The following is a 13,509-nucleotide window of genomic DNA, read 5'->3' as shown; positions in this document are numbered from 1 at the left end:
AACTCCTGCTGAACCAGCACTTAATCAGCAGAATAATTATCGGGCAATTATAATCTATAATATCCCAAACTGCCAAAGGCAACTCGAGACTGGGTCGGAGTAACTAATGTTACTTTATGTTTAAATCGCGCATTCGACTTTCCCACATCGAGGATAAAGATATATACAAAAAAAATAGTAAACTATTTACTTGTTTTATTATTTGGAGGAGTTGTTTGTACTTCTTGTTCATTTTTAGCGATTGGTTTTAAACCCAAGTAATCCGATTTTAAATTTTTTTGTTTAGGGATTGTTAGTACAACATCATTTTTTGGTGCCTTCTTTACAATTTCTGTAATATTATAATTGTAAATAACTATTATTTTGCTTTCTATAATAAGGTCAATACTATTAAAAAAAAGGCCGGGTGTCATTTAGTAGTCTACGATCTCATGTTGTTTTGTTTACATTTTATCATGAGATTTAGGCATGTACTTCAACATGTCGTTTTCTTAAAAATTTACTTGGCGTGCACGCATTTAATTATTTTTGCTTTTTTGTAGTGTTTTTATTAAACCTGGCCATTTGTTTAAGCATTATTACAATGATTTAATGTTAGAATATTGCAACTTAAAAAACTTTAACAATAGAATATGTCAAAACGACCTCACAAAACGTTAGTTTGGTAATTAGTAATCTCTAGTTGACTACCATGAAGTGATAAAAAATTGCCTTATGTATTGATTATGTTATGGTTTTGGCATAAATATTTTCTACATAAGCCTTATTAACAGTATGAAGTTAATGATAAACTGATTATTTACCTGGTGCTCGTAAAATGTTAATAGGTTGGACTTGGTTTGGTATTTCTTCGTCATCAGTTGTATCTAAATCCGAATCAAAGTTGTCACTACTAGCCCCGGCAAATCTCGTACTCGTGTGTGCTAAAAAGGGGCTTGGTAGAGTTCGACGGGGTAAATTGGGGGACGGGTGTGGTGAGTATCGGGATAAGAGTGGAGAAGTTCGACGAGCAACAAAATCCACAGCAGCCCGTTGGGTGTGGGGCGAAGAGATCTGGGTTTGAAATGGGGTAACAAACGCTGTTGGTGGGTTATCTAGAGGGTGGGTTCGTTTTGGTGATATACTTCCACCAAAGCTTCCTGGATTTTTGTAACCAGTGTAGGAGGGAAAGATTAGCGTAGATCGGGCATTTTGGGGGCTGGGTTTTCTTTCTATTTTGAGTTCGTCACTGTCAAAAATATTTTTTAAATTTAAAAAGGATAGAGCCTTGAAATTCTTTTAATTTTTGTTGTTTACAACATGTTTGGATTGAGAAGAAAATTTTAGGAGAAAAAACATAATATTGGTTTCGAATATTAAATTGTTGGGGTCATATATATTGTCTGTTAAGTACACAAACAGTGTATTTTAAGTTATTTAATATCCTAAAAAATTATAATACCTTGTGTTTTGGAGACCGTTTAGGTGGTCTGGTAACGTAGAATGCTCGACGCTGATATGAGGACTCTCTGTCAAAATTCCAATTAAAAAACAAATTAATATTAAACTATTGATTAGAACGTCTGGCCAACGAAATATTTAACTTAGTGACGTCAGATTATAATAAAGTCACGCGTGTTATGATATTGAGGTAGCTTTGTCTTTGGTTTGGAATTTGGTAAATATTTGTTAAATTAGACACTAAAAAGTCATTCTCCCTAGTGCGTAACGTATGTAGGCGTTACTGTTTATTTGATCACGTGGTTAACATTTAACATTAGAAACGATAACACTGGTCTAATATATGGCTGGAATTATGCCAAATATGTAATCCCAAATAATTGTATTAAAGCACAGTCTTAACATATTAAACCTAATTTAAACACACTTTAATTTTATGAATTTTAATATACTTGATTAAAAAGTTGTTGTTTATGAAGTACGTTATTGGAAGCAATCTAACTTACCGGTTTTGCCAACATTTTCAGTTATTAACAAGCCTTGCTTAGTTTTGTTAACTTGCTTTACTTCTGTTACTCCGACAGTTGCTTTTTTTGAACAACATACTCCCATGTTTTATTATAAATATAAAAAATGTCTAAACAAGTTATTACAAAAACACTGTATTGACATACACGATTAACTCTATAAAATTAAAAAGTTAGTTGTTAGCAAATTTCCCTTTGTAGATTTAAAATCAAATACTATTTATTACATTTACCTATTATTTAAACTCATAAATTTTTTATCTCAAGGCACAATAAAGCTGCTTAACAATTGTTTTAAAAAATACAATCATAAGCGCATATGAAACTCTTTTAATCACATCAAACCACATACACTACTCTTCACATAAGCGATTACTGTTCGTTTGAACTCCAATAAAATCAAGTATATGTCGCAGAACATATTGAGTCACAAGTACACACATATAACGTTGAAGAGATATCTTGCTTTCTAAACAGGAATTGTGCAAATACAAATCACTTGGTCATAAACGTTTTTGATATGAGGTTCCTGGTAGAGAATAAATGTAGGTAAACATTTGTTAATTTTAAATAACCTTTTAAGGCCAGGGAAACATTTTGAGGGGCGATAGACAAATAGATTTCTCTTATTTTGTAACTGAGCTTTTTGTTAGTTTACTTCTCTTTAGCCTAAAAATAACCTTTATTCAATAAGAAAACTATTTAGCTAAGATGATTTATATTAAATTTGATATTCGATTTTTTTGTTAAGTTTACTTTGTCCGAAAAGCAAATATTGCCAAATCGACGGAATTACAGAAGATAGGTGAAATTGTTGACGACAATAAAGTGATTGTGACGTCATCAGCATTGTCAACTTGCAAGTATACAAACTTACGTCGTCATATTTTGATCCACCCATCCGGCAAATTTAAAACACAAAAAAGTTTCTAATAGTCGTCATCAGACTATTTTAAATGCAAAGCAAATAGCTTTTGGTAAAGTTATGTTTGTATTGATTGCAAATATTTGACTGACATGAATCCTTTTTTGAAGTTAATAAAAAAATAAGGCCTTACTTTTTAAAAAAACCATAAGAAAAAGACAATATATTGTCCACTTTGAAATTTTATTAAACAGAAAAATATTAGAAACGAACGAAGGCACAGCAGTAACAAAGTAACGTTTTGTTATAAACACTAACAATTTGAAAAATAAATATAACACAGACACTGAATCAAAAAATAATTATTCATAGTTTTAAACCACACAGAATAAAAAAAATTACAGGACACAAAAAAACAATAATACACATATATTTTGACATCATTGAACTGCATCAAAAAATACCACATCACCATATATGACGTCATCGTTTGGTGACGTCATACTAAAAAGGTTGTTTGTAATGTTAATGCTTTTCATAAAACAGACCAATTTTAATTATAATTTTTTTAATTTGTGAGTGTTTTTAAAATTTTTAATGGCCAAAATTTTATAAATTTAAATGTTTTAGAGTTGCATTAAGACACATTTCAAACAACATATTGTTGCAAATTTTAAGAACAGTTTTAAAAAAAAATTTAAACCAAAAATTTAAAAAAAAATAATTCTAATTTTTTGCCAAATTGTTATAATTACTGCCAAAAATTTGCAACAATAAAAATAACACTGAACACAAAAATACTAAAAAGAAAGAAACAAAAATATCGATAATAAGTTGACATGCAAGCAAACGTAAATTGTACCATCAAATAAAATTAATAAATAACACAAAAAAAATAAAAATTTGACAAAAATAGCAAAAAAAAATATTAGTTTAAACCTACTATTACAAAAAATCATAATTCAATAATACATTACCAAACACCAAATTAATTTCAACCAAAATTATGGGATAGAAAGGATCTACATTCTTGCAAAATAAGATAAACTGAATTCAATTTTTCTCCTCCATTATTCAGTTTTGAAATGTCATCAGTTGAAGTGCAGTGATACAAATAGGACGGATTAATACTAAAAAATAACAAATCATTTAAAAAATTGGGAAACAAACTAATTAAAACAATCAACAACTTATTATAAAAACAATGAAAAAAAAGATTCCACCTTTCCACATTGGTGTGAAGTGAGAAAGCTTGGGTTGTTGTCCACAAGGTTTGTAGAAAATCCAAACTTTCTCCTTCGTTGGGGGAAGCCCCTAAGCTGGAATAGGTTGACGAAAACCTTTACAGCAAAATCAAAAATATTTATATGTAAAGTGTAAAAATTAAATACTGATTTACTTAACCAAGAGAACATTATGAAACAAAGTTAAAAACATATTTTATTTACCTTTGAATAGCTTGCAACAAACTTTCAATAAGTTGAATCAAAAGAGGTAAAACCGAAACACACATTTCCGGGGTTGGGTTGAATTCCACATTATTTTCACCCTGGGTTAACTCCAGGGGGATTTCTCTTGTTTGTGAGGGGGTAAATTGTAAGGTGGTAAATATCGCAATGCAGTGTTTGATTATCGACATCCAAACCTTAAAAAAAAAAAAAAAATTACAACATTTGTTCTTAAAAATAATTTTTTCAGTAACGTTGTTTTGATGTGTTTTATATATATATAAAAGTATATACCTGGTCTAAAACAGTCCAAAATGTTTCAATTTGAGCTTTTATAGCCTCATCACTTAAGTTGTTTTGTTTGGAAATTATTGCTTCTTTTACTGCTAAAAATAAAAACTTGTTTAGGAGTGATGGTAAAATTTTAACAGGTTATAGTAAAATTAAAAAACTAGTCCAAAATAAATATAATTTAACATTACAGCATACCTATATTTGGTTTGGCGAGATTTTTATGTTTGCCATAATTTCGATGAATTCTCTGTGCAAAATAAAAAAGTAATCAAATTTGGTATAGAAAAATTTTTCTTTAGTTTATAGGCTTGGGTTATAGGTACCTGTAGTGTTTGTATATTTGTTTTAATGTTTTGAGAATATTTTTGGCCCTTGCATAAACCCTTAACAAATTGGATTGATTTGTAAATAAAATCTTTTTCTTCTTTTAAGGATTGTTCTAAAATTAATAAAAAATCAGAAATAACTTTAACAATTGAATGTGACAATTTTTATTTTAAATTTTGATTTTAAAATTATTTGGGTGTTGACACATTCTTTGTGAAACCTGGTTTATAACAACAGTAAAAAACAATAGCAAGGAAATGAAAAATGGAAATCAACATACCATTATTATTTAACAATATTTTGTGTGCATTTAGTTTAACATAGTCAATTATTTCCGTTAATAGATTTTGACTTAACTTATCAACCCCAATCATTACAAATACTGCAAGCCAGTGCTTTTTTATACAATGAAGAACATCTAAAAATTAAAAAAAAATATCTGAATTTAAAATCAATGCAAAAAAATTAGTTAATTTTAAAAAAATGTTAATATTTTCGAATAAATAAATTTCATAACATTTATTATAAAGAATTGTTTTTAAATTTTTTTAAGGTTTAATTTATTACCTGTTAATGTCCATGGAGGTTTAATAATCACAATGTCTTGCCACAATTCCTTTCCGTAAGCTTCAACCATTTCTCTGGTGAGAATAAATGAAAGTGTTTTCAATAAAATCTCGCTAACTTGGGAAAATATTTCCTCACTCCTTTCATCTTCCTCTATAACATCTTCAGTATTATCAATATGTAAACTTGAATATCCTGCATCCTGTATCACTAACAAAACAATTAAAATTAACGAAATAAAGTTAGACTGATTTTTTAAGATATTTTTTTTGCTTGAAGGTTTAAATTACCTTCTCCATTAGGGGTGGAAGTAAATTGGTTTTCTTGAGTGTCGAGTTTGGGGGAATCCCCACAGCACAGGTTTGTTAAACCTTTAACTAGGTTTGTTATTTCAGAAAAAGTTCTAAAAAATAAATTTTTAAAAATTAACATTACATTTCTTACTTAAAGATTATGATTAACTTTTAAGAAATATTCAAAACTATTTAAATATTACAAAAAAAGTGAAAGCTGAATTTAAGGTATTCGTTTAATTACCTAAAATTGTTCACCATGGCCTTATTGCACAAGTTATTATCTTTACTGAACAAAACTGTGACATGTTTGCCAGGAAGTTGACGAAAGAAGAAACAACATTGCAACAATCGATCATCATTTACTTCTATGTCCAGTCCATCTGAACGTTTTGATATTTAATTTCAGTTAAGTTTAAAAATTTAAAATAGTTTTATTTAACAAAAAAGCAATACAATTTTCGTACTTTAGACTCAAATTATAGCCTATTACTCACCGATTACAAATGCGGCTTCCATTATGGTTTGACCACGAATTCCTGGTTTCTTGGAAATAAAATGACTAAAACAAGGAAGATTATTTTATATGTATAACAGTTTAAAATTAAACAATTTTTAAGTCAACTTTTATAAAAGTAAAAGATGTCAAAAATTTGTAAAAATCTAAGTAGGTTGCACATACTTGTTTAAAAAAGTTACAGCACCCCTTGCCTTTTTTGCTATGTTAGAATTTTTCAATCCATCCAATTCCTAAACAAAATTAAAAAACAACACACTACATAAAAATGTTCACTTTAAATTTTGTTATCAAGATAAAATAGTCATTATATCATTACTTGTAACACAATCCATGGAATCACAATTATGACTCGTCGAAAATGTCCGGGAGGAAGAGGAAACCAATCAACAATCGTATCAATATCCTTCAAACCACCAGGTTTTAACAGCACATTTGTGTCAACCACCACAAAAATAAATGCATTTGAAGTAGGTACAGTTTGTTTATCTTAAAATAAATTTGAAATTGTAAATTTTATTCCCATATTTCATTTATTAGTTTAAAAAGATCTTTTTTTCTGAGGGAGCTTTACTCTTGAAATTTTAAGTTTAAAAACAGTACTTAAACATAAACATCATGTGTCTTGCAAAAAAGTTCATAAGGCGGATTTAAATATTGCAAAAAACACTTCTTACCTTCTATTACGGATATGTCAAGCATTTCAACGTCAGCTTCTGTTTTTGCTGTGATTTTTGTTTTGGTCTAACAAACAAAAAAATGACACATTTCACTAACTCACTAAATTTTAATTAATGTTCTCAATGTAACTAATAAACGAAACTTTAAATAAAAACATCTATATATACTTACAAATTTGGTTGAAGAGTTTATCACTAATGCAGGTTTTTCCATTTGAGATAAAGGATTAATTCGGTAAAAATCTTGCTTTGATAAGGAATTAACATTATCACTTGTATAATCGGCATTCAGATTGGTTTGTTTTATTTCTTTTTTGTTATTTGCAATACTTGTTTTCACCAGAAATTTGTGATCACTTGAATTCTTTTTTACTGAAATTATTGTGGGCATACAAGGTTTTGGCAGAATATTTTGCTTAGCATTTGATTTTACTTTTTGTGTTTGAGTTTTTGTAACTCGAGTTCGTTTTAATTGTTTGAAATTTAACTGCAAACCAGATTTACTTAGTGTTTTATTATTATTGTCATCATATGTTACAGGAGCACTATAAATAGCCGATTTTTGTACTGTTTTAGTTTTGTTAGGAGGATTTGATTGCACATTAGGTTTTGAGAGTTTGCTTTTTTGTAGTGTTTCATGTTGTGGTAAACTTCTTTTGTTTGAAGCTAAAGGAAGAACTTGGCTTTGTGAGGTCTGTGCAGGTAAGTTTTTAAAAGAGCTTTCTAAAAGGAATGATTATTTAATTGTTTAAACGTACAGAACGACACTTATACAACAAATAATAAACAACAAGCAACTTGAAAAATCTTTTAAACATGTACTTTTTACCTAAGACATTAATTTTATTTAAAGAAGAAAATAAATAATATTAACCATTAGGATGTTTCCATGTAGAAACTTTCGTCACTTTGTTGTAATAAAAAATTGTGTTGTTGTGTTTTTCAGAAAAATGTGCGCTCCATATATCTGAGTTTAAAAATTTCTGAATTTCAGCCAACGATTTTTTGTTCTTTTTCGCCTTTTTACCCATTTCTGTTACTAAGGGAAACAATTTTTAACAATTAACAATTTTTTTTTAATTGTTAAAACAACTACAAACTTGTCTTTATTGATCTTACAAAAAAATACCGTATGGGAAATAACCTAGACAGAGTCATGCCATCAAATTCGTGGCCCTCTCCACATATAATTTTTTTATAATTTTTCGTGACTACATTTTAAGTTGGTTTTACAGTGAATTATGGTTTGTTAAAGGCAAATTATAAATTAAAAATAAATTGTAATTTGATAATATTGCGAATCTTTAACAATATTTAAACTTAAAATCTTGGTTGTCCAATAAAGTAACTATACCAATTTACATAAATAAAGGTTATACCACGTGTTTGTTTTTTTTTTATCCTAAGTAAATAAAATAAATATGAATTTGTTACCTAAAGTACATTCCGATTTCAGCTCAGAAAAGTATTGGGAATCTTTCTTCAAGAAAAGGCAAAGTTCATTCGAATGGTATGGTAATTATTTCGAACTTTGTGGAATTTTACATCGCTACATCAAAGATAAAGGTAAAGCAAAAAAAATTAAGAAAATGTTAAAAAGTAAAATTAAATTTTCGTAAATTTATATCATTTTATTGACATTGTATATTCTTTTTTGTGAATTATTTGGTAAATTAAATATATTTTTTATATATTTTTAGATGACATGTTAATTATTGGATGTGGTAATTCTGAGTTAAGTGAAAACTTGTATGATACTGGTTACCATAAAATCACTAACATCGATATCAGCAAAACAGTCATTAAGCAGGTATTTTATGTTTTTTGAATTTGTTAAGCTTTGCTTGTAGTAATTAGCTTATGACCATTTTCTATATTACTGTTGCACATATTGTAATATTTCAATTTTATAATGTATGGTTTTATTTTATAAAAGATGCAACAAAGAAATGTGAACAGAAGTGAAATGAAGTGGTTGGAAATGGATGTTACTAAACTTGAAATGGAACCCAATTCATTTTCAGTTGTACTTGACAAAGTATATAAATAACAAACTTTATACGATGAACTTACCTTATAGGCAAAGTTAAACGTTAATCAGTAACACAACACTACATACTTACACAACAAAATTTTAACATTTGTACTCTTATGTGTTATAAGCATAGGTGGGCACAGTTAAACGAAAAAGCAACTTCGTTAAATGGTAATTCGTTACACATAACAGTAACTTCGCTAACGTTTTTTCGTTAAATTAAACCAAGTGTAACGGAAGTTATCGTTAAACGTTAACGTTAAAATTTAATTAAAACAAACAAAGGAATTACCTTTTTTATAAAAAAAGATTTAAAAAAATTAGTTTTTTTCTTAATCGATGTTTTAACTAGACGAAAAAGGTTTAGAAGAAGTTTTTAAAATGGGCTTAGGCCTAATGCCCAAATAACAGTGGCCGGATAGTAATTACTTACATCGTTTAAAAATTGCGACGATTAAACCCGATAAACGGCGATTTTAAACATATATATTCCTTATATTATCATGGATTTACTTGTAAAATATTGAGTTAACGGGCTTAATTTAACGGAAGCACAATTTAACGAAAGTTAACAGGTCCGCTAACGATTTTTAAAATTAACTTAAAAGTTAAATTTTAACAAAAAAATTAACTTCGTTATTTAACGTTTAACGCATTAACGTTTAGGTGCCCACCTTTGGTTATAAGCAAAAATTTACAAAAAAAAATTCAAAAAATGTTTTTTTTTTAATTTAGTTTATACATAATTTATTTAACCAGGGAACACTTGATGCAATGTTAAGTGATAAATCAGCGTCCACATCTGCAGTTGTGGATAAAATGTTTGCTGAAATAAGTCGAGTCATGAAAAATGGCGGTCGTTACATTTGTATTTCTCTTGCCCAGGATCATATCATTAAGAAAATTCTTGAGTATTTTCCGGGAAATAATTGGCTTTTAAGAGTTCACAAGGTTAGGTTCAAATTAAATAAATAACTCTAGTTGGATAATTTCGTTATTATTGTTAAAAAAACATAAACTTGAAGACTATAATTTTTGTCTTTTACTAATTATTATTCTTGACAACTACTGAAATACATAACATATTTACTCTTAATTTAAAAATTTAAGGATTTTTTGAATGTAAAATTCTAATGCGACAATTATTATTAATTTGTTTATTGTATTAAAAAAAAATTTGAAAGTATATATATATAACTTGTTTAGGTTTGGACTGATTCAAATGCAAACGAAAAAGGAATTGAGATGCCGGTGTTTGCATTCATATTTACAAAGTTTATAAAACTCCCTCAAAAAATATTCGAAATTTGTTTGGGAGATTCAACTAAACCAACAAGAGTGGAATCTGAGGTAAATTAACTATTTTATTATTAATCTGGTAAAGTAGTTTAAAATTATTTTTAAAAATTTGGCTTGCGCTTTGTTTTAGTTGCAAGTAGTTTTTTCTGTAAGGTATATTCCATGTATATACTTTAAGTATTTTTATTGTTTTGTTATTTAATTCAAATTGTTTTTTTAATTTTTTAATTGTAGGCTGAAGTAATGGAATCAATAAAATCTCAACAATATTATTCCATGATAAGACGAGAGTTAAATAATGAGGACAACTCTGAGGTTCCAGCGATTCATCTTTATTCTAATGGTGATTGCTTGAAGATTTAACAAAATTCCTTGTTCTTGATTAGCACAGATATTTTTCATTTCAAAATAAAAAAAAAAAAAAAATTTAACTTTCTTAAACTTAAACAGCTGCAGTATTTAACCATTTCAAAATTTCAATTTAGATTCACTTACTCATCCTCGATATACTATTAATGTGGTAGATTCTAAAAAATTTAATTCTTCTAGAAAATTTGGAATATTTATTGTTCCACAAGGAAGGGAATTAGAATGGTTGTTTAATTCGAAAGAAGGTAAATTTATTAGAATATAAATACATGTATTAACAAGTTGTTCAATGTTAATATTTAAAAATAAGTCTATTTGCTTATAGAATTTAAAATAAGTTTTCCTTTAAAAAACTAAAACCCTAACTGTTAAACTAATCTTTTTATTACCACTTCTTTTTAGGTCGATATCAGGTAGCAGAAAGTGCCCAATTTAAAAGGCTGGCAGTTGTATCATTAAGTCGAGAACACAAATATATTGGAGGGTTGAAACTTATTCAAGATGAGTTATCCACCAAAGTTCTTGAGTTGTCACCCAGTAAATTGCCTGCTGATTATAAGGTAGGAATAAGACAAACCCTTAATCCAGATTTTTATGTTTGGATCTGAGTTCATGTTTTTATAAATTTAGAATCATGCAAATTTTTATGCATGGCATAAATTTCCAAAAAATTTTCATTTTTATTTTCAAGTATTGTTTTTTTAAAGTGTATGATCCCTAATATTTCTGATTTTTTTATTAGGTTCCATTTTTATCGGTGGGAGGTGATCAATTGGGAGAGCGGCATATTCGTTACAAATGTGATTCCACATTTACTGGAACTTACATTGTGGAAGATTATTTGGGAGATGAAAATTTTTGGTATAGACAACTCTTGTTTGAAAAGAAAATTTGTACGGTGCAAAGTAGTGTAAGACTTCGAAATGCTAATGCAAGTATGTTCATTACTTAAGTTTAAATGTAGACTATTAAACACAAAATTTTCCTATTTTCAAAAATAAAGGTATAAGTTTATTTAAAATGAAAAGCAGTTATTTTTTCATTGCAGGCAGAAAAAAGAAAAACCAACGACAAAGATCAAATAAAAAGTTATCAAAAGAAATGAATTTAGTTCCTGATGAAAATTATTTGTCTTCAGACTACACAAAACTTGTTATATCAGCTTTGCCGAGCATTTTGTAAGCACAAACATTAACTTAAGTAAAGTTGAAAACATTTATATCAGTTTAAATTAATTATAAAAATATGGGAACACAATAAAATCATATTTTACATTTTTATTCAGGTCATCAGTTGAAGACAAATGTAAAATTCTAGTTATTGGATTAGGAGGAGGATCGATTCCTCTTTATCTTCTCAATCACTTTTCATGCGCACTTGTTCATGCAGTTGAGCTGGATGGAGGAATTGTTGCTGTTGCAAGCAAGTGGTTTGGTCTTGATAAATTTAAGTCAAGGTTCAATGTGTATGTGCAGGATGGGATTGATTTTGTGGAAAAGTTATCCAACAATTTAAAAGGTTTTCTTTTTAAATTTGTTTATTTAATAATATTTTTAAACCAATCAAAGCTATTTTTTATACAATTATAATTAAAACTTTTTAATTTAAAGGGCCATTACTTACAGTTTATTTTTGCCCTCATATAGATAACTTTTATCTCTTAAAACATCTTAATCATTTATTTGTCTTACAGATAGAGAACAGTGTTATGACATGGTTGTTGTGGATGTTGACACAAAAGATGAAACTGCAAGTATAACATGTCCCCCCGCTTCTTTTCTTCAATCCTCTTACCTTGTGCATCTCAAAAACATCATTACAGACTCAGGTCAGTTGGTTTGGTGTTATCTGGGTTTTGGGTAATAAGTCAAAATAGTAACATAGTTTACGCAAAGCAATATTAAGTTAGACAGTTGATTAGTGGCAACATTATAATTGCTTAGAAGTTATTAAAGTTGAGCTTATGAATGGTGTTTTGTTAATAGATGTAGTTGTTGTTTGAGCAAGCATATATACAGCATTTTTTTAGTTAAATTTATTGTAATGCATATTGACTAATGGGCGATTATCTAAAAAGTTAATATATTTTAACTTGATTTTAATCCTATTTTTAAAAGTGTGTATCCATGGGATTAATAGTCGAAATGCTGGTGGTCTATATTTATTTGTTATAACCTATCGTAAACTTGCTTGTTTTGCAAAACATCATGACAAAAATAAGTAACTGAATCTTACTGCTAGGTGTGCTTGTCTTCAACCTTCTTAGTCGTGACATCGAAACAAAAAGCAAAGTTAAAAAAGACATTCGCGAAATTTTTCCAGTTGTGTGTGAGTTGTGTTGTGAAACTGATGTGAATGAAGTTTTATTTTGTTTTAAACCTGACTCCAAAATAGATGTTAAATCATGGCAGGATAAAGCTAAAAATTTGGAAAAATCTTTGAAATCGCAAAATGTTACCGATATGTTTTTATGTGAATCCCTTGAAAAATTAAAGTTAATTTAAAAAAAAACTTTTATTTAATTTTGATGTGGCTCAATGCTTTGCTTTTATTCAGTAACCAATACTTTATTTAATTTAAAAAGGTATACTTGACTAACATATTTATAACCTCTTGCATGCTACAGTGATGCTATAGCCAGTCTGTTTTAAAAATTAAACTGTTGATAGAAAATTAATTCAGTTCAATGCACAAATTGTAAAATTTTATTTAAAAGCATTACAAAGACAATATACCAAATTATTAAATTGCACTTAAAATTTCTGTTAAGTAATTTATATTGATTATACACAAGATACAGAATTCTTGCAAATATAGCTACAAGATATATAAAAATAAGCAATATTTA

The 13,509-nt window shown here is 28.1% G+C and overlaps 2 protein-coding genes across 2 annotated transcripts; one reads left to right on the top strand and one right to left on the bottom strand.

The window, feature by feature from the left end:
• Positions 1-3,067: 3,067 nt before the first annotated feature.
• On the bottom strand, positions 3,068-7,989 carry LOC145742247 (transcriptional protein SWT1-like). Its single transcript, XM_082560030.1, has 16 exons — positions 7,833-7,989; positions 7,131-7,681; positions 6,956-7,022; positions 6,598-6,767; positions 6,444-6,511; positions 6,259-6,323; positions 6,006-6,144; positions 5,759-5,871; positions 5,469-5,678; positions 5,182-5,319; positions 4,898-5,013; positions 4,770-4,821; positions 4,575-4,666; positions 4,281-4,477; positions 4,056-4,172; positions 3,068-3,962 (listed from the first exon to the last, which is right to left on the bottom strand). The coding sequence occupies exons 1-16, from the start codon at positions 7,987-7,989 to the stop codon at positions 3,827-3,829; spliced, it is 2,388 nt and encodes a 795-aa protein (XP_082416156.1). The 3' UTR covers positions 3,068-3,826.
• A 390-nt stretch (positions 7,990-8,379) lies between these two features.
• Positions 8,380-13,424, top strand: LOC145742188 (eEF1A lysine and N-terminal methyltransferase-like). The gene is made up of 13 exons (XM_082559969.1): positions 8,380-8,524; positions 8,659-8,768; positions 8,895-8,996; positions 9,753-9,944; positions 10,200-10,343; positions 10,527-10,635; positions 10,778-10,906; positions 11,064-11,221; positions 11,404-11,596; positions 11,710-11,839; positions 11,947-12,179; positions 12,355-12,489; positions 12,903-13,424. Exons 1-13 carry the CDS (start codon positions 8,380-8,382, stop codon positions 13,163-13,165), a joined length of 2,043 nt encoding a protein of 680 aa, XP_082416095.1. The 3' UTR covers positions 13,166-13,424.
• Positions 13,425-13,509: the final 85 nt, after the last annotated feature.

This window comes from Corella eumyota, chromosome 2 (genome assembly GCF_963082875.1).
Source record: "Corella eumyota chromosome 2, kaCorEumy4.1, whole genome shotgun sequence".
Taxonomy (NCBI): domain Eukaryota; kingdom Metazoa; phylum Chordata; class Ascidiacea; order Phlebobranchia; family Corellidae; genus Corella; species Corella eumyota.
The sequence above is the reverse complement of the archived record's forward strand: the minus strand, read 5'-3'. Positions and strand labels throughout refer to the sequence as shown.